Here is an 18,712-nt window from a genome sequence, read left to right as displayed (position 1 = left end):
CAGCAGTTAACCACCACGACCATTTAAACTCTACCAGAAAGGACCAGATGTTACTCTGGCACAAGGACAAGGACAAGACTCCTTACTCTCACATTAAAATCAGCTACAGAATATAAGCATGCAGTAGTTTGGAAACACACCTTCCCAGTTCTTTGCCTGCACAACCCTTCATCAGTTTTTAATTAAGCTGCCGCAAGTACTCAAGAGCAAGGTATGTGGAAACCTTACAAAACTTGCAACAGTTTTAATGGAGAGCTTCTCATTTTTTTCCCAAAAGCCAATGCAGTTGGAAAGTGACCAGCAAAAACACCTTATATTTTGCCCTTGAAGGCTCAGCTAGCTCTAAAAACCATGCAATGATTTGTCTGGCAACATGAAAAAGCCCTGCTTGTGCTGATGTTGCTTCTTGACACCTTCATGAAGGACAGCAAGACACTGAAAACTACTACAGGAGCTTTCAACAAGGTAGCACATATGGGCTGGATGCAGGACCTTGAACACTCATATAAATTCTCCATAACTAAATAGCAGTTTGCAAGCATTTGAAAAAACATGACCCATTCAGCCTCAAAACATCAAATGGGGCAAGATTAGAAGGATTATTGTTGTTCACTATATATCCTTCAGGTTACTGGCAAGCAAGGGAACTAACAGAGTGGAGTATTCAGAGCAGTTGCCACTGTGGTATGCGATGGCAGCAAGACCACCACTGTTTCCTGAAGTTCCACCAAGGCTGATGAGACAGTCATTGGTATTGTTTGGGGACTTAGTGAACTCAGGTTTTCATTTTGTTAAGACTTACTCTGAGCCAGCTGTTGATCTCATGATTGCAGTAGAACAGGAAAAGTGATGCTGTAGTTTGGATAAGAGCCCCACTAGCAACAAAAAAAAAAAAAGGCAACTTGAAATCTCCACCAGAAGCCTGTCCCACCTCCCTTTTTAAAAACAGTGGAAGAAGAAATCCAAGACAAAACCATAACAACACTTAGTAGTATTCTCAAGTGTATGTTCAGGAAGATGCAACTGCTGCACCATACTCTTCCAGGCTAGTGTAAAGACTACAGAAAACCTTTGCCAGCCACAAGTACTTAACTGCTAGTCAATATTTTTAATATTGACCACAGAGTAAATGAACCAGAAACAACTTCAATTTTGACTGTCTGTCATGATCATGTAAGATTTCTCAGTTATCGCATTCTGGTTTAGTGTTTTCTCATAAAGCTGTCTGCCAGGGAAATGGACACACTCTCATTACTTGACGAAGAGCACACAGGAGCTACCTTCATTATCCCTCAGCTACCTGCTGAGGTAGACTGAAGGATCTCTTGCACATAATTCCACGACTGCAATACTCAATATTCCACAAAGACATAGGCTTAAACCAGTATTAAGTAGAGGTTATGACAGAGCTCGCAATAGTTTCAGATGTGCTTGCGTTACAGCTACAACAGTGAAAGTGCACTTGGAGATAATGGCAGTACAATTCTGACCTGCAAAGACGGAAAACAATTTTGGAAGTATGGGAACAATCTTATTTGAAAGATGGCAGCTTTCAAAAAGAGAGAAGAGGAAGGATTAAAAAAATACGTAGCAGAGCAAGAGTAATGGATGCTAAATTTGCTCTATCAAATCACTGGAACCACAGGAACCCCCCCCTCCAGCACGCAGCTTCTTGACAGAGCAGTGAGGAAAGGTGGTGACTATAGATAAAGAGCCCCTCCTCAGGGACATAACCAAACATGCTTAAAAGATGGACATAGAAGAGTTGCTTGCAAGTCAATTAGAAAACACCTGCTTTTCTTAAAAAAAAAAAAAAAAAATAAAGCTGTCTAACTGCTCTCAGCCTCACTAAATACGCCATTTCAGAATACTCTTCTCTCACCAGAAAAGTTTTGCAAGGAAAGAGGGAGCAAACGCCTTGATTCTTTTGCAGACCACCCCCCACTATTCAGAGTACCCTGCAGTTCCTCCCTTTGACAAGAGCTGTCACATCTGGCGAAGGCAGAATGAAAGATAAATCCAGGTCCATGTGATTCATGAGAAACTGAAAAGTAACTCTCCTCTCAACATAGGGATGAACCCAGATGAGGGGGGAAAATGGGCATAGAAATAAATTACAGGCATCTGCGAGCATTACAATACTTGCCCAGTACTACTGCAGTAATGCTAACACAACTGGGTTTTGGAGTTTTAATACTCCTGTGAGTTTCCTCTACTGACTTGGAGATAATGGCAGTACAATTCTGACCTGCAAAGACGGAAAACAATTTTGGAAGTATGGGAACAATCTTATTTGAAAGATGGCAGCTTTCAAAAAGAGAGAAGAGGAAGGATTAAAAAAATACGTAGCAGAGCAAGAGTAATGGATGCTAAATTTGCTCTATCAAATCACTGGAACCACAGGAACCCCCCCCTCCAGCACGCAGCTTCTTGACAGAGCAGTGAGGAAAGGTGGTGACTATAGATAAAGAGCCCCTCCTCAGGGACATAACCAAACATGCTTAAAAGATGGACATAGAAGAGTTGCTTGCAAGTCAATTAGAAAACACCTGCTTTTCTTAAAAAAAAAAAAAAAAAATAAAGCTGTCTAACTGCTCTCAGCCTCACTAAATACGCCATTTCAGAATACTCTTCTCTCACCAGAAAAGTTTTGCAAGGAAAGAGGGAGCAAACGCCTTGATTCTTTTGCAGACCACCCCCCACTATTCAGAGTACCCTGCAGTTCCTCCCTTTGACAAGAGCTGTCACATCTGGCGAAGGCAGAATGAAAGATAAATCCAGGTCCATGTGATTCATGAGAAACTGAAAAGTAACTCTCCTCTCAACATAGGGATGAACCCAGATGAGGGGGGAAAATGGGCATAGAAATAAATTACAGGCATCTGCGAGCATTACAATACTTGCCCAGTACTACTGCAGTAATGCTAACACAACTGGGTTTTGGAGTTTTAATACTCCTGTGAGTTTCCTCTACTGCGAGCCTACAAAAACCAGAAATCCTTTGACCTCAAGGCTAAAACAAGATTTGCTCAGCCCACATATTCTACATGAAACAGTAATACAAACCTAACATTTTAATACAATATGTATGTATATTTAATATTAATTACATTTACATATTTAAATTACCCTACTACATTAACAATACTATAGATACAATATTTGGTAAAAACTAGCATGGTTAAGTCTTCAAATTTTGGTATTGTTTCCTAGCAAGTGTAAAACAAATAGAAAACAAAGTTTCTGAGTGAAGAACAAAGTATATTTTAACAGAAGCAGCCAAGACCTGCTGCAAAATACAGATCATATACGCTGACATTTACACAAAACCTTGCAGTAATAAAAGGTACCGTCATCACTATATTTACAAGAAACTGCCCAATAGTTCAGTTACCGATTGCACTATAGTGGTTAAAAAAAAAAAACAACACACACCACACAATACCACAGCATCCTTGTCTTGTCCTTCAGAAATCAGAAATAATTTGTCTATAAGAAGTGACCTGGTTTAAACTGTATGTGCTAGAAAATATACAACTCTACAAGAGGAAGAGGTTAGAAAAGTTGAATACTGTGGAAAAAAAATTTATTAGTTTATACAAGTGTTCTGAAACAAACCATTGGCTTTGATACAGTAAATTCAAGTGGAATACTCCCTCCAATAGTATTTTTCCATACAGAGATCAAGAAGCCCTATAGCTTCCCATTTAGTGTCTGAGACGGGAAGTTTTACTTCTGAACAAGTAGCTGCACAAAGCAGACATGTGATAGAGATCTTCACAGCCACAGTGAGCTACAGTTTGAGATAAAGTTATATTACAAACATTTAGGAAAATTAGGCATCCATACCGAAGTGTGGCAAACTGCTACACAATGAGAGAACACAGATGTCATTAAGACCTCTTGCCAAAAATGAAGACTCTCTATAGCAAGTCTAGAGCAGACCGCATCATAAAAACCTAGAGTGCAAGACTACAACAAATTTAGTATATAAATATCACAGGATTAAAACTCCAGTTAAGCCATCAACTGAAGTGATAATTAAAAAGAAAAAAGGGCGTCCCCCAGCTTTGCAAAGGAAGCTTTCAAAGCATCTCTTCAAGAAGGTGCTGATACCAACTACGGCCTGTGCCAATTTGTGTTTTAGACAGCTCTGCTGAAAGACAAAAACTGAGCAGATTTGTCTAAGAAACGTATAATCTTGCTGTTTTTAATACCATAAAAAAGCATTTACTAGAAGAAATGAAATGTAACATTTATAGCTCACACTGTTTTCAAGATCTGTGCACACTATATAGTTCTAGAATTTCAAGAGTATTTAAAAATAAGACAGAGAACAGATAATGCAGTAACGTGTTTGTTAGATGGATTTGTTTACAATAGTTACATGATGAATGTATACAGTCGTAAAATTTTTAGTGCATTTGTTCCTGCACGTTATTTATGCTACTTATAAAAACCTGAAGATTGCAAATCGGGCATGCTTACCATAACATTTTCAAACTGGGAAAGCTGCAGAACATTTTTCCTACAAGTGTTCACTGCCATGATACAAAACAAGTATGTGCAAACTGCAAGGTCCCTAAAAATAGCATTTAATGAATTTATGTACAGAAAGATGTCAGTATCTGTTTAAATATGCAAAGAATAAGCTTCCCAAAGTTTATAACACAGAACAATATCCACCACATGCTCCTCCTCCTCCATATCCTTCTTCCTTGTTTGACAACTTTACACCTCTGTTTTGGCTCTCACTCTCCCACAGTCCAGGAGTCTGAATGATTTTTTCAACAAGTTCTTCAAAGGCACACTGTACACCATCACATGTTTTTGCACTTGCCTCTGGAGAAGGGATGCAAGAAGTCAAATGTTAGCATAGCTTCCAGCAACTTGTTTAGTATTTCTCTTTCAGTTAAGTCTCAACCTACAACCTAGGCTTAGAACTTATACAATATATTCTATAACAACGTAGAAGTGCCAAAATTAGCAGGTATGCAGATTTCTGTCACCACATAAGGCAGCACCTCAGAAGTCTCTTAACAGAAGAGCTTCCATGTTGTATATCACTAAAACATATGGAGACAGCTATAGCTTAACTTTATTTTTCTGTGGAAAGCACTTCAGTAAGAAGAAAGGAGGGTTCTAATAACTTAAGATGTCTGATAAACCTGGTTGCTGTCCTGCATTTCAGTTCTGTACATTAGTCAGAACTGCAGTACCACCATAACAGGATCCATACTGTAGGATTCTGGGTCAGCCTCCATGATAGAACTTATCTGATAAAAAGCAGTAAGGGATCTCATTTCTTCTGCAGTTAACAGAATTCTAGGTAATTTTACTCCAGAGCTTTACTTTGGCTAAGCCCAAGAGAGCAACAGATACCATCTGAAACTGTTCAGTCCCACTAGGGCTTGCCCTGTGCTTCTACACAGCCATGCAGATGCTCAGCATGTGTAGCATGCAGATATATGTACACTTAGTTATATAGTCTAATTTTCATGTTTCATCTTCCATGCACTTAGCTTGTGCCTTGAACTTCTATTTCCACATCTGACACTGCAGCCAAAAAGAAACACAACAAGGTACTAGACAAAGATATGTCAGAGATGGGATGTCTAAGCACAGGAAATGTCAACGAAACACAACAAGGTACTAGACAAAGATATGTCACTAGTCAGAGATGGGAGCATAAGTCTAAGCACAGGAAATGTCAATGGACTGCTTTGCTACTGGAGTCATCCTATAAAGTAATCCCTGCTGATCCTTAAATGAAACGTAATAAACTTATGCATAAAGAATCACTTCACCACCCACTTTAATTTACATTACAAGGCTTTGCCTACAAGACCCATCTCATTTTGCAGCAAGATGAGACCAACACGTTTGCTCCAGTCATGATTATGTCATTATTCAATCCCACCCACCATTTAAGTTAATTATATTCCTACCTATTTTTACATCCCAGTTCTAATATAGATTTCTGCCAAGTACCAGCTCTTTTCCTATACTGAAAGCTGGCTCATTTTCTCTCTTTCATTTTGCTTCTGTTATTAATTTAGCAAGTAGGTTGGGAAAAAGAAATCAGACAAAATCCCAAACCTAACCCAAGTTTTGTCAGACTACAGTAGAACCTGTATTCCACCCTTAATCCTTATGCATTTCAGTATTCTCATCCACAGTTACAACAGGTATTTGGACATATTTAAGTATTCCCATCTCTTTTAAAATTGTCCCTATTTTCTTTGTACCTACTGCAGCTGAGAAGTATCATTAATTGGATTGTACGTATAAAGACTATCAGTCCTACAGAAGTGGTACTTTACATCATGTAACAAAAATCAAGTCAGATCTCTGCAAATATCTGTAACATACCTATAAACAACATGGAATGTTTTCTTGCAAATTTGAGACCTTCATTTCTGTCAACTTCACGGTTTTCCTACAAGACACAGCATTAATATGCATTATTAACAAAATACACCAACAGATTACTTACTGCAGTTGAATTCAGTTTACCTTATCAATCTTGTTTCCAACCAGCATTTTTACTATGTCATTCCTTGTGCAGTATGTTTCCAGTTCATTTAACCAGTTATCCAGCTTGACAAAAGTATCTCTCCTCGTGACATCATAAACTGAAAGATATTAGCAATATTATTTCCACAGTATTTTTCCAAGAAATACAGCTTATGTTACAAAAGGAGCAAAAACAAAGGCTTTTTGAATTAGAAAACTGAAGGAGTCCCAAGGATTTCAATTCACTTACTACAGCAAAACAACAATTGGGAAGAGAGTTGAATGTCCACCCGCTCAAGTCACAGATGATACTAATGCAGAGGAATTCTAAGATTCAGTCATCTACTCTTCTCAGACTAATTTATATTGAGACATCCTAGTTTACAGGTTAGAGACTACCATTCTCCAAAGAATTCTACACTTGCAGACCCCTGATGTAGGATACTTATTAACACCAATACACAAAAGATATGCAAAGATTATGGAATGACCTTCTGCACCGAGTTAATCAGTGATAATTAAGATTGCATAACACTGCTGCTATGCTACTGATTTAGCTAAAAAGGTAAACCAATCACCAAATCCTCACAAATACCAGCAAACTCCTGAGTTTTCAGCATTTTAGTGTTCCAAACTATTTAGCATTTGTGTGGGATACAAGTAATATAATAAGCCATGCTAGGAGCAGAAAGGGCAGACAAAAAGCAGACCTTGTTAAACCTAAAATCCACTACCCAGCAACTATCTAATAGCTACCATTTCAAGCTATGAAAGTATTTTTTCCTTCATTCTCACATCCCACATGCAGACAGTCATAAACAGTTGGTTTCCATCAAATCTATAGCTTGGCTTGCATGAACAACCTTATTTTTAGGAAGTCATTTAACAAAGAAAAAGTCAAGAAAGATTATTAAATAAAATGAGAGAGCAAATCTCAACAGCAGAACTTTCTAGCTCTCAAACAGTGCTTGCTTACTTTTACGGCTTTCAATAGTAATGTGGCAGGTTCAGTGCCAGCAATTAAGTGACTTGAGAAGACATGCCTTGACAGCATCTTCCCATACCAGGAAGATAATGCAGTTCAGACTTGAGAAACAGTACATACAAAACAAAACCTACCAGGAAGTCTCATGACAGAGGTCATTCCAAGTTAATTTAACTGGACACAATAACTCCCCAAGAATCTCTCAAGTCAGAAGCAGCTTCAAAAAAAAATTAAGCTTACTTCCCTGCCCTTACTTTAGTTAGCTCCTGAATTCTAGCAGTGGAGAAGCAGAACTTCAAAGCTCAGTGCCTAGTTAACAGGTTTCCGCATACAAAAGAAAAGCAAAAGGGACTTCCACTGTGAAGTTGAGATTATGGGTTTTGGCCCGGGTTTCTTCCACAGACTGATGCTCTATACACTACCAGCTAGCTAGTCTTTTCTAAGTGATTCTGACTGCATAACATCCCATCAGTATGGAGTCACAAATAGCAAAAAATCCCAGCCAGACTCCACAGTATTTATATTAATTTAATTAAGAAAAAGAAATAGGTAGAAGAAAAAGAGAAATCTGTATAAGTATCCTGATACAGAAAGAATACACTGAGGAGAAGAGAAAAATCTTTTTTTTTGTTTTGATTCTGGGCTTAGTAAGCACATGCAAAAAACCAAAAGTAATAAATAAAAGGCAAATTTCTAGCAGCACAGGGACAGCTCCGAGCTATCCCTTCAAATAGCAGTAGCTTTTAATCTCATGAAAAATCGGTAGTTCTCAGGCCAGTGAGACTGACTACATGAGAAGAGGTCAGACTATCCAATTCAAGATCCTTTACTGTATGAGTTGTTCAACACAGATACAACGATTTTTAATATCAATTAGATATTATAGAATGGCTACATGATTTTCTCTAACTCCAATGCACAAAAAAACCACAAACTTACTCAAAACAGCATGCAAAGCTATACTTACCTAAGATAACACCTTGTGCACCTCTATAGTAACTGGGTGTTAGTGTTCTGAGCCGCTCCTGACCTGCAGTGTCCTAAAAAGCCATTTAGAAAGCTTCATTATTCAGAATTTGAGCAGAATATAGTTTAGCTCTCAGGAACATACAAAGTAAGATTCAAAGTATATTCAACCACCAGATTAACTGAGTTTATACCTTCCCCTGCTGTTTTACGGCACGTTAACTTTGAGATTTTACATAGTCCATCCTAGGAAACAACTTCAAACTGTTAGGTATAGTAAATAACTAGACTATCTAGCAGTAAGATAGCTATTTCTGCGGAAGCATTTGTTCTGCAGTTAATACAGCAGCAACCAGCAAGAAAGAAGCGTAGCTGCAGTACTAAGATTTTGTAACAAGAATCAAAACCCATGGCAGCAAAACTGGTTCCCTCATTTCAATCACCTTGGTCCAAATAAATTCAATTCAGTGCCAGGGCAAATGCATTTAGCGTGCTATGACAGAGCAGAAGCAGAAATAAGTCAGAGGTCTGTTTGATTTTAAGTAAAGTTGAATTTACATCCTCAAATTTAAAGTGTCAACAGCTCTGCAAAAAAACCAGATATTAGAATGCTATTTTCTTATTAGAGGTTAAGTTATAGTGCACTCTCATTGCAGACTTTACGCATAAAAGATTTAAATCTTATCTTCATTCAAGTTACCCCAGGTTAGAAGTGACACATGAAACACTGTGGATTCAAAATGGTATCCTGCCAAAGAACCTGAATAACTGAATTTGACTTCCAAAACTCTACAAATCACTCTGTCAATTCCACACATCTCAAACTGGTTTTGTGTCATGATACACCTCTACAAGCTTTTCTTTTTCAGTTTACCTCGGAATTATTTCTTCATATGAAAGAAGACAAACCCTAAGTTAGTCCTATGTAATATTTTCCATCCCATGATCACTCATCATTCTGCTATCAGTCTGTCTTTCATCCAATATGTCCATTTGTCCATCAAGTTGTTGCAGTTATTTTCCTTGTCAAACCCATTTATTTTATTGATGGTTACTACTGTCACACTAAGACATAAGTCCCATTTGTTAATCGAGATATGAAACACCCTCAAAGCAACAGAAGCATTGCAATATATATTTCATGTTCCACTGCTACTTCCCAAGGAAGTAAAGGTCAGGTATCTTGCTTATATGAGAAACAAGGTTTTATTCTTGCTTGTTACAAGAAGTCACAATTGGGTCTGAATATTCAAAAGGTGCTTCAAGTCATGTAAGTGTGAAGGATGGTTTGCAGAATGGAGAATGTTTAAAAAAAGCTTGGAAATACTTTTTCTTCACTTGTCATGAATTTAGAAATTCTACTTTTAACTACAGTAGATGTTGAACACGGAGGCTAAAATTACAAACACTGCCTCTCCCTCTTTCAGCTGCATCTGCTACAAATAACACTGACCTTGAGCCTGTAAAAGTCTTTGTATGAGGGCTACAAAGTTTTTAGGCTAAAAATGGTTCTGAGAGGTAACATCTGAGCATAAACTGAGCATGCAACAATAATTCTTAACCTATTAATACACTACTAAATTTTGCCTAAAACATTTAGGTTAAAAAGTGCACACTTTTAAAACCTGTCAAGTACAGACAAGAACGATGTATACAGGGAAGTCTCAGATTAGTGAGGTCTAACTCTTTAGAATGTAAACAGTGAATTACTCATTAAAAAAATATCTAGGAATGGCCACATTTGCAGTTTTAAAGTCCAACTGATTTAGTACCATTTTATTCCTCTCTCTCTCTCTCTCTCCTCCCCTCCTACCCCAACCAGACCTGGAATCAGTGCTGCAGAAGCTCACAGGCAACAGATTTGCTCCATTAGCCAGTTGCCCCACAGTTCATTCCACCTTCTGAATGGTTCAGTATTAACCTTCCACTCCTCCAAATTGCCTCCATATTAAACAGAAACAATTCTATACAAACTGTACATTACACAAGCCATCACAATTCCTAAAGCAAAGCGATACATTAAGAACTTAGGACAGACTTACCCATATTGCCAGTTTAGCTTTGTTTCCATCAACTGAAATAGTTTTCACCTTGAAGTCCACACCTAGAGGAGGAAAAAATATTTTAGTTCTTCAAACATACTACAGCTATTTTTGAAAGAGAAAGTAAAGAGAAAAGGAAAAACTCCTTGTTTTCTGAATGTGATTGTGAGGAGCAGGAAGAGTAAATTTCATTGCCTGTTTATGAACCTTGCTCAAAACCTAAGGTTTTGTTGCAGAAAGGCTTTTACAAAAGCCATAGGGTCTTTTAAGCCATTGGCTCAAAATATTTTAGAGAAGTAAGGCAAATACTACATTTCCTGTATTAAAGCACGTATTCCAGGACAAATATTCAAGTTTAAATTCAAATGGATTAACTTTCTATTCATTACTCACACATGTGTTCTCCTTGAGTACATGCGTGGTCTTGAGGAGCAACATACTTTCAAAATAAAGACGACGCATGCATTCAGGTAGCTATTTGCTGTTTCCCTATCTCAAACAATCTGAACAAGTCCCATCAAGGTCATCATGAAGAGGTAAACCAATACAGACAAGAGACTCATTTACTACATGATCACTATCCTGTGAGAAATAATGTTAGATGAGAGTATTACTCTAACAAACACATCAAATAAGCTTCGGATGATTTAAACATGCAGTGTATCTCTTACAAGGATTCCAACAACATCACGGACTCACCATACCACGCTCAGTGAACAAGAAAAAAAACAGACAACATGGTAACAGTTCTGCTGTTGATAACAGTCATCTACATCAGTATCTGACAACTCCCCCCCCCCCCCCCCCCTTTTTTTTTTTTAAATGCACAGGAACTAGCAGCCTATCACTTGCCCAAGGACAAGCTGCACAAAACTCAAGCAAAGGACAAGATGTTAAGGGCTGCAAATTTAAAGGATATAGCAACACACATCAGTTTGAGAGGCTGGGTACAGTTATGCCCCGTTTTGCTGAAGTTTAATCCTTAAGTTACCAACAGTAAGTAACTGGAAATACATTTCAATTATTTTGGAGTGACTCTCACTCCCCACCAGGCAGCAGCCCCAAAATGAAGTAGAAGTGTGGAAAGTTGATACCTTTACATGAACAACTTTGAAGTGTAACAGCAAGCATTTTGCACTTTGACTTAAAATGGTGGTCATCGTACTTGCCACAAGAATAAGAATTTCTGTTTTAACTATTCTAACACAAAATGTTTAAGTAGGGCCTCATGATAAGTGTGCTGCACTTATATTGCCAAGGCCATGCAGATTACAAACAAATGCAAATAGCTGCCAAAATACGTTCAACTTAAAGTTACAGAGGGTATATAGGATACTTAAGAAACTGCACATTGCAAGCAGATTTACGACTTCACTGCAACTGAGGTTAAAAAGAGCTTTGTTTGAAAAAAAGATACAATTTTTATTCCACTGTTTCACAGCTTCAGCTCACTGGTGTTCCCTGAAGTATCAAGTGATTCTCAGACTACATTCTGCACTGGAAGAAGCCCATACTATTTATTTCAAGCAGAATTTTGCCAAAGAACGTTAACTTTCACAGTAACTAAAGAAAACTCCATTTTTTTCAGGGAATAAGACTCTTAGTCCCTAACTTAGCAGTAATATAATGCTCCATGCCATGCACAAGGATGGTACATTACTCTAGAGTTATGTTCACAGAACAGTTACTATTAACTTAAACACCAGTTCTTAGAACTTTACCCTGTTCATAGATGACTGCTACGCTAGCAAGGTGACTCAAATTGATCCTAAAGAACACCCTGTCCTGCCAATTTTTCAGCATTCAGCAGTAACTTTTAGACTAATAGAATCTCTTCTTCCACTGAAATGGCATATTTCTTTCCCTGAACTGTAAAAACAACCATTGCTCAGCCAGGATGACCAACATCTCACAGAGCATTATTTTATCCATTAGTCTGACATCAAAACCTGTAACTACAGATATTACAAGTCTATCAGATACTTAACGTAACAAATCAAAAGTATGTCATAGTTTCAAGAAGGAAAACTTTTGTTCCTTATGACAAACATATTAAGTGTATTTTGAAGCCACCATATTCTTCTCCCATGCAGTAAACAGATTCAGTATCTCATGCCTACATAGTTCTGCAATTTTCATTTAATAGGAAGTGCACATACACCTTTATGTTAGCCTTGCTGCTGGCTTAAAAAGATAATGCTTTAAACTCTGCATGAGCAATGCAAGTAAATAAAGTAAAATAGTGAATAAACCCCATTTTTACTGAAAAGCAGAAGTACAAAAATTAACAAATAGCACAACAAAGTATGTCATTCAAAGTGATCAAGACATGGCAAATTAATTCTAGTAAACCAAGTAGCTCAACACATACAAAAAGCTAGTTAACAAAAAGAAATCTTTTAAATAACTAGGTTTTTTATTATCAATCTGCCTTAAAAGAGGACAAGTAGAAAAAAATGCAGGGCTCAAGAAATCTTGTTTAAATGAACAAACAGGGTAGTTACGTTGCCTAAAACCAAACAAGTTATATTTTACTGAAGTATGACAGGTGTCAGTTCTAAGCTTGCAAGAGAGATGTTTCTACCCTTGACAACAGAAAGCTGACAGTGCTTTCCACCGTGCCTTGGAAGGCAGCCAGAAACAAGACAGCACTGCTAGACTGCACTCCTGTGCATTGGCACCTACCACCTCAGCCAAATGGACTCAGCGCTACACAGTAACCTACTACGGACGTACAGTCTGCAAGGAATAGCTCCGTCCCCTTCACACTGCTCTCGCATTTAGGCCCATATACTATGCTGTATTTACAGCAAGTGCAAAAATCAGCATTGTCGGTAACTGACAAGTTGGACAGCTCAGAGTTGGAGGACTCCAACTGCAAATAAGGCTAAAAAAAAGTTAAGAGACATTATATCTGTGCAATAGGTTACTTCACTTATGAAATAGGGATTGCACTGAACACTTATCTAGAATCTCTCATACAAAGAGCAAGCAAGTAAAGACAAGCATGAGCAGTACGGACAACAGAAAATACAGGGGTATATATATTCTGATAAGATCCATGTGATGAAGCCCAGTGAACAAGTCAGACTCAAGAAAATGCAAGGAGGACAGATGATCTACTAGGTTGAATAAAACGTGGTTAATGCAGCTGAAGCTACTGATGGACAAATTTGTCCAAGGCAGCTTATTCTTCTGAGAATACCACAGGATTTTTACAAAATTCTGAGGAAAAAAAAAAAAAACCCCAAACAAAAAAGCACATGAAACAATAGTTTAAGGTTTAATTTAAATTGCACCCAGTAGGTTTGTGTGTACATCTCAACAGGTCATTGCAAGGGACCAGCTGTGCTGCAGCCAAGGCTTTCCCCAGTGTTGTGGTCTTGTGTGCAGTTGTTTGTTTTGGGTTTTTTAAAGATAGAGCATATTATCTCTTCACTTTCTAATCCAAATAAAAAAAAACACAGTCACTTTAACCAGTTTAGCAGTCAGTATGTAGATGTCATTGAAAGATGGCATTATTTGTAACCAATCCACTCATTTGGAAAAGCACCATATTCTGTAGTCTCAACACAAAAGCCTTAAATTATTTAAAAATGTCTTCTGTCCTCAAACTCAAAACGAAATAGTGTTTTATCTGCACAAAAACAAATCCAGGTTGAGATTCACGAAGTGTTTTGGCATTTCACCAACTTGAGAGTACCTGAATTTGGCATCTAGGATCTGTCTTCACACAGCACGGAACAGTTATCTCTAAAAACTCACTCCGAGTACTTCATCCATATGAACAACAAATCCTGCCCTGAATTTAAAGCTTACTTGTTGCTTCTTAGCAACACATTCACCAGAAAAAATGGCAATGCCACAACCTAGTAGTTTAAAAAAAAGGAAGAAACAAGAAAACAAAACCAACCCAGATTCTGTTTCCCTTCCAATTAAGGGGGGTTGGGGGAGAAAATCTGCTGTCCTACATGAGCGCTCCACACACCATGCTACAGGACTTTCACAGCTGGGGTCACAGTAGCTCTACTGCACAACACAACTAGTCAGCTAGAGGGCCTAACAGCTAGGGTGATCTAGGCCAGTATTTGCTCAGTCTCTAGAAACTTCCTTTTCCTGCCAAATGATCATCTTCATTCCAGATTAGTATATTTGTTTCAGAACTCAAACTCTATTTGAAGTAATGCTCACATTGAGTACTCTTCCTCCTTTTCCACCTCAGAAACAGAGCAGGGTAGGATCTGCCAGTAAACCCTGAGCTGTTGATATTTAGCAGCCAGCAATTAGCTACCACACATGCTGTTGTGCATTTTGACAAATCCCAAAGAGGAAGAATTACTTCAGGAAATAATTCCTCAGTTTTTTAAATAGTGCACTAATACCAGTTTTAGACATTAGTAAGGAGTATTATGAATGAACAGCAGAATGAAAAAAAAAAACACAATTAAGAAGAAAAAAAAACCAAAACAAACAATAAAGATGCCCACACTGAGACCAAACTAGTCTACTGGTATCCAAAACATCATAAAAGCTGAAGCAGCTTCCTGGCCCACATGGTTGACATACCAAGAAAGTAACACAATTTGAAGTACATACAGTGCTGAAACTATTTAGATTAGAATACAAGATTGCCATCTTACCACCACCTGGTCTTTTCTATTCCCACTTTCTTCCACCCTATCCTCACTCATGAACTGAGGTAGGGCTACTTGCACAAGTTCATTTTTTATAAGCAATGAAATGAACAAAGAAAGGCCATGTTCCTCCCCTTGGCTGCTCAGTGCTTTACATGAAACAGTACTCCTGTATCTTATTAACATTAATGAAAAATAGATCAATTTATTGACTTCTTAACCAATTAGAGCTGGCTTTGTTTACCAACAGCTGAACTTAAAGAAAAAATTTGATAGAACTCTTCCTGCAGAGAAAGTAAAAAAAAATGCAATTGAAATGCATTGTGTGAAGTCATCTTTATTTTCCATTACTTAAGCTATTAATTTGGCACAGAGCTGCATCACATTCTTAGAAGTTTCATTTTACTTCCTTTGACAACCATCTACATAGTATATTCTGCATCCTGGGTCACTCCTCCAGCACAACAGACTTTGTTGGTAGGTATCATACCAACATGGCAATGACACATCACCGCTTTTTTCCCAGCAGCTCTAGATTCTTGGCTCTTCTCCATTTTTCTTAAGAGTCTAGCTGCCAAAGAAACGATTACTAAGTAGGATAGAAAAAGCCACACTGTAATTTCCTCCCTATAGAGGGAAAAGCAGAAGCCACACAGAGCCCAGTACACTCTAGTATTTTCAGGAACTGCAAGAGCTAACATCCCCTACTGAAAAGCGGGGTCTTAAGTCTTAAGATAGCTCCCAAGTATCACATTACATAGAACACAAGTTCTGGACAGCAGTATCACTATTCAAACAACTTGACAGCTATCTTGCACAGATAAATCAGAGACATAACAGTAGCTCTTACATTTCCATTTTAGCCCAAAATGCTGGCTACCAGTGAACTGCAGGTTGTTCCACTAGACCTTTTCACTGTCCATACCTACGACTTCCATCTTCATGGTGAAGGGCAACATTTATATCTGTTTTCCTAGCCAAGGTTATATTTTTGCATAAAGGGGACAACTACAGGCCAGTACAGTCAATAGTCTACACCAATGAGCGCTGCATGCTAAAACTACGTCCACATCATTCTTTCCTTACAGAGAAGCAAACGCGTTTGAACTTCACTACCGGTTAGGCAAGTCTGAACAAACTACAATTTTGCACTGAAGTTGGTATAAATTTTTCTAAGGTAGCATCAGCACATACTTACCAATCGTTGCTGCAAGTTCCGGGTCAAATGTATCATCTGTGAACCGCAGCAGAAGGCTGATAGGGAGGGAAGAAAATAAAAGTTACTATTATTGCAGCATATCCATAGCTTGGCAGAAGCTTGTAAATTACAAGTCTGAAAGTAACAGCAAGATCACATAGGTAAATAAACACACATCTCATTTTTCCATAATTTCTCTCCTACAAAAAATAAAGGGAACATGAAAATAATACAGCAGACACGCTCTGCTAGAAGAGCACAGGCCTCTTCTCTGCATCTATTACTGAGCATGTCTCTTTGAAAACAAAGTACCACACAAGTTGTCAAATCAGTTGCCTAAACAGTCACATGGTCTGCTTCTCAAAACATTTGCTTCTATCCTATTCTATTTTTGTTCTACCAGAATTCAGTACAAAAGATTTTTTTGGTTTCATATTGCCTCACACAGTATTTCTGTAAGCTTGAGAAGAAAATTCCAAGTCAGCTTTTCACCCCAGAAATAACTTCTTGGACTGGGCACACAGCAGAACAGAAAGGACGACACCCATCAGAAACAGAGATGCAGAAGTTTAAGACTAGAATTAGCTTACCATTGTTTTTGTATCCTTTTGTATATAAGAACTTTCACATGCACAACATTTTCCCCTATCCTTTGCTACCAATAGATGAATAGCTACAACTAAGATTCACCAGCACATCACACTATAGTAGTAGGGTTCCTCGAAGAAGTGCCCATAATGCCACTGTACTTGTGCCAAATGTAATTTTTTTTGGCAAGAGACAAAGATTCTCAGCACACGGTTTTTAAAATCACCAGTCTTATGCATCTGTGGCAACTGTGTATTAACCATGTGGCAGACAGCTGTTTGCTATGACTGACAGCTTCTATTCATTTCCAGGCTAGAGAAACAAAACAAAGCCCTATTATTTTTTGGTTCCCCCTCCCCGTTTTCTTTCTCCTCTCTTCTCTTTTTAGCATTTGGACACAGTCCTGCATTGACAGAAAACTGACTACTGAAATTCCTTTACTTCAATAATGCTGGGTGACAACTCCAAAGTTAACCACAGACCAACCTTTTTTTTTTTTTCCTTACTCCAGAACGCCAAAACCAAACAGTAGCTTTATTTATTAAAGAATAATTAAAATTAAAAAAATAATTTGTTAGGACATAGGTTTTTACTGGTACCTTTGGACAGTTGTACCAGGACGCTATTTAAGAGCACCCATTTTTAGTTACAAACAAAACTAGTTTCACTCATATTTTTATCCATGCTGCCATTAGAATAAAAACATCAGTTTACAAGTCCTGAGTGCTAAGCCCGGCCAACTTCTACCTTCCCCATCTTTCTTTCATATGCAGATACCCACTTCTACAAAGTACAGCACACTCACGGGGACCAGATTTAAGACAGCATTTGGTTCAGAATTCAGGACTCCAATCACTTATTACACCATACTAACACAAGTTTAACATCTGACCTTTCCTACTAAAGTAACAGGTAACTGACACAGATTCAGGAATAATTCAATATTAAGTTCCTGTACCTGAACAACTGCACTGTTATTGTTTTATAGCAATTTTATTTTCTCTACATAAAGACTCTTTTAACAACTTTTCTGATGTGAAGAAATAAGCATATAAGCAGGTATACAAAAACATTGTGCATACTATCTGCCTCAGGAAAAATTCTTCCATACTGCGATATGTAAGAGATGACGTCAACTAAAAGAAATTTGCTCAGATCACGTCTGTCACCAGAGGCCTACTGTACTAGATTACCAATTCAGTAGCTAACTCAAAGGAATGACTGACAGATTTCTAACACATAAGGAGTTTTTTTCCTAATTAGCAATTTATACATTATTTAGGGTCACAGTAGTAGGCTCAGATTACTGCCATAAAAGCATCAAATCTAACACTAATGTGGTGGATTCCCAGATGCCCTCCTACATTTATATCCCAATTCCTTTATTAAGATCTATGCCACTAACAAAAAAAACTTAAAAATACTAGAAAACAAAAAAGGTGGCTTAGAGAAAAGCCATGGGGGGGGAAGAGAACATAATCCCCAAAGTACTTGCGAAAGAGTATTAGTCAGCAGAAGACTCAGTGGTGTAACTACTTCAGTGCCTACCTCCTTACGTGCCCCTGTCCCCCCACCACACCCAGTGCTGGGTCACTTGTGGCTCTAGATGTACATATTACGGACCAGAGTAACCCCGAAGTGCTACAGAGATGTACCAGAGCACCCCTCTTCAGAGGACACAAGGCTGCACAGGACACAGGGAGGCCCAGATGCCCCTGGCCAGGCCGGCAGAGCTTCTGCTTCGCCTTAGTTTCCAGCTGGGTCAGGCAGACACAGCTGCCTC

General features: G+C 38.2%; 1 protein-coding gene across 1 annotated transcript in view; it reads right to left on the bottom strand.

Moving 5' to 3' along the window:
- Positions 1 to 3,102: 3,102 nt before the first annotated feature.
- The window catches only part of RAB18 (RAB18, member RAS oncogene family), a 17,078-nt gene continuing 1,468 nt past the window's right edge, over positions 3,103 to 18,712 (bottom strand). The window contains exons 2-8 of the mRNA XM_035902418.1: positions 18,593 to 18,674; positions 16,342 to 16,397; positions 10,510 to 10,571; positions 8,469 to 8,541; positions 6,517 to 6,635; positions 6,373 to 6,439; positions 3,103 to 4,842 (exon numbers count right to left, since the gene is read on the bottom strand). Of these exons, the coding sequence (XP_035758311.1) occupies positions 4,664 to 4,842; positions 6,373 to 6,439; positions 6,517 to 6,635; positions 8,469 to 8,541; positions 10,510 to 10,571; positions 16,342 to 16,397; positions 18,593 to 18,674 (638 nt within the window). The 3' untranslated portion in view covers positions 3,103 to 4,663. The remainder of the gene's footprint in view (positions 4,843 to 6,372; positions 6,440 to 6,516; positions 6,636 to 8,468; positions 8,542 to 10,509; positions 10,572 to 16,341; positions 16,398 to 18,592; positions 18,675 to 18,712) is intronic.

The sequence above is a fragment of the Egretta garzetta genome, unplaced genomic scaffold, assembly GCF_000687185.1.
Source record: "Egretta garzetta isolate BGI_Z169 unplaced genomic scaffold, ASM68718v1 scaffold369, whole genome shotgun sequence".
NCBI lineage: Eukaryota > Metazoa > Chordata > Aves > Pelecaniformes > Ardeidae > Egretta > Egretta garzetta.
The sequence above is the reverse complement of the archived record's forward strand: the minus strand, read 5'-3'. Positions and strand labels throughout refer to the sequence as shown.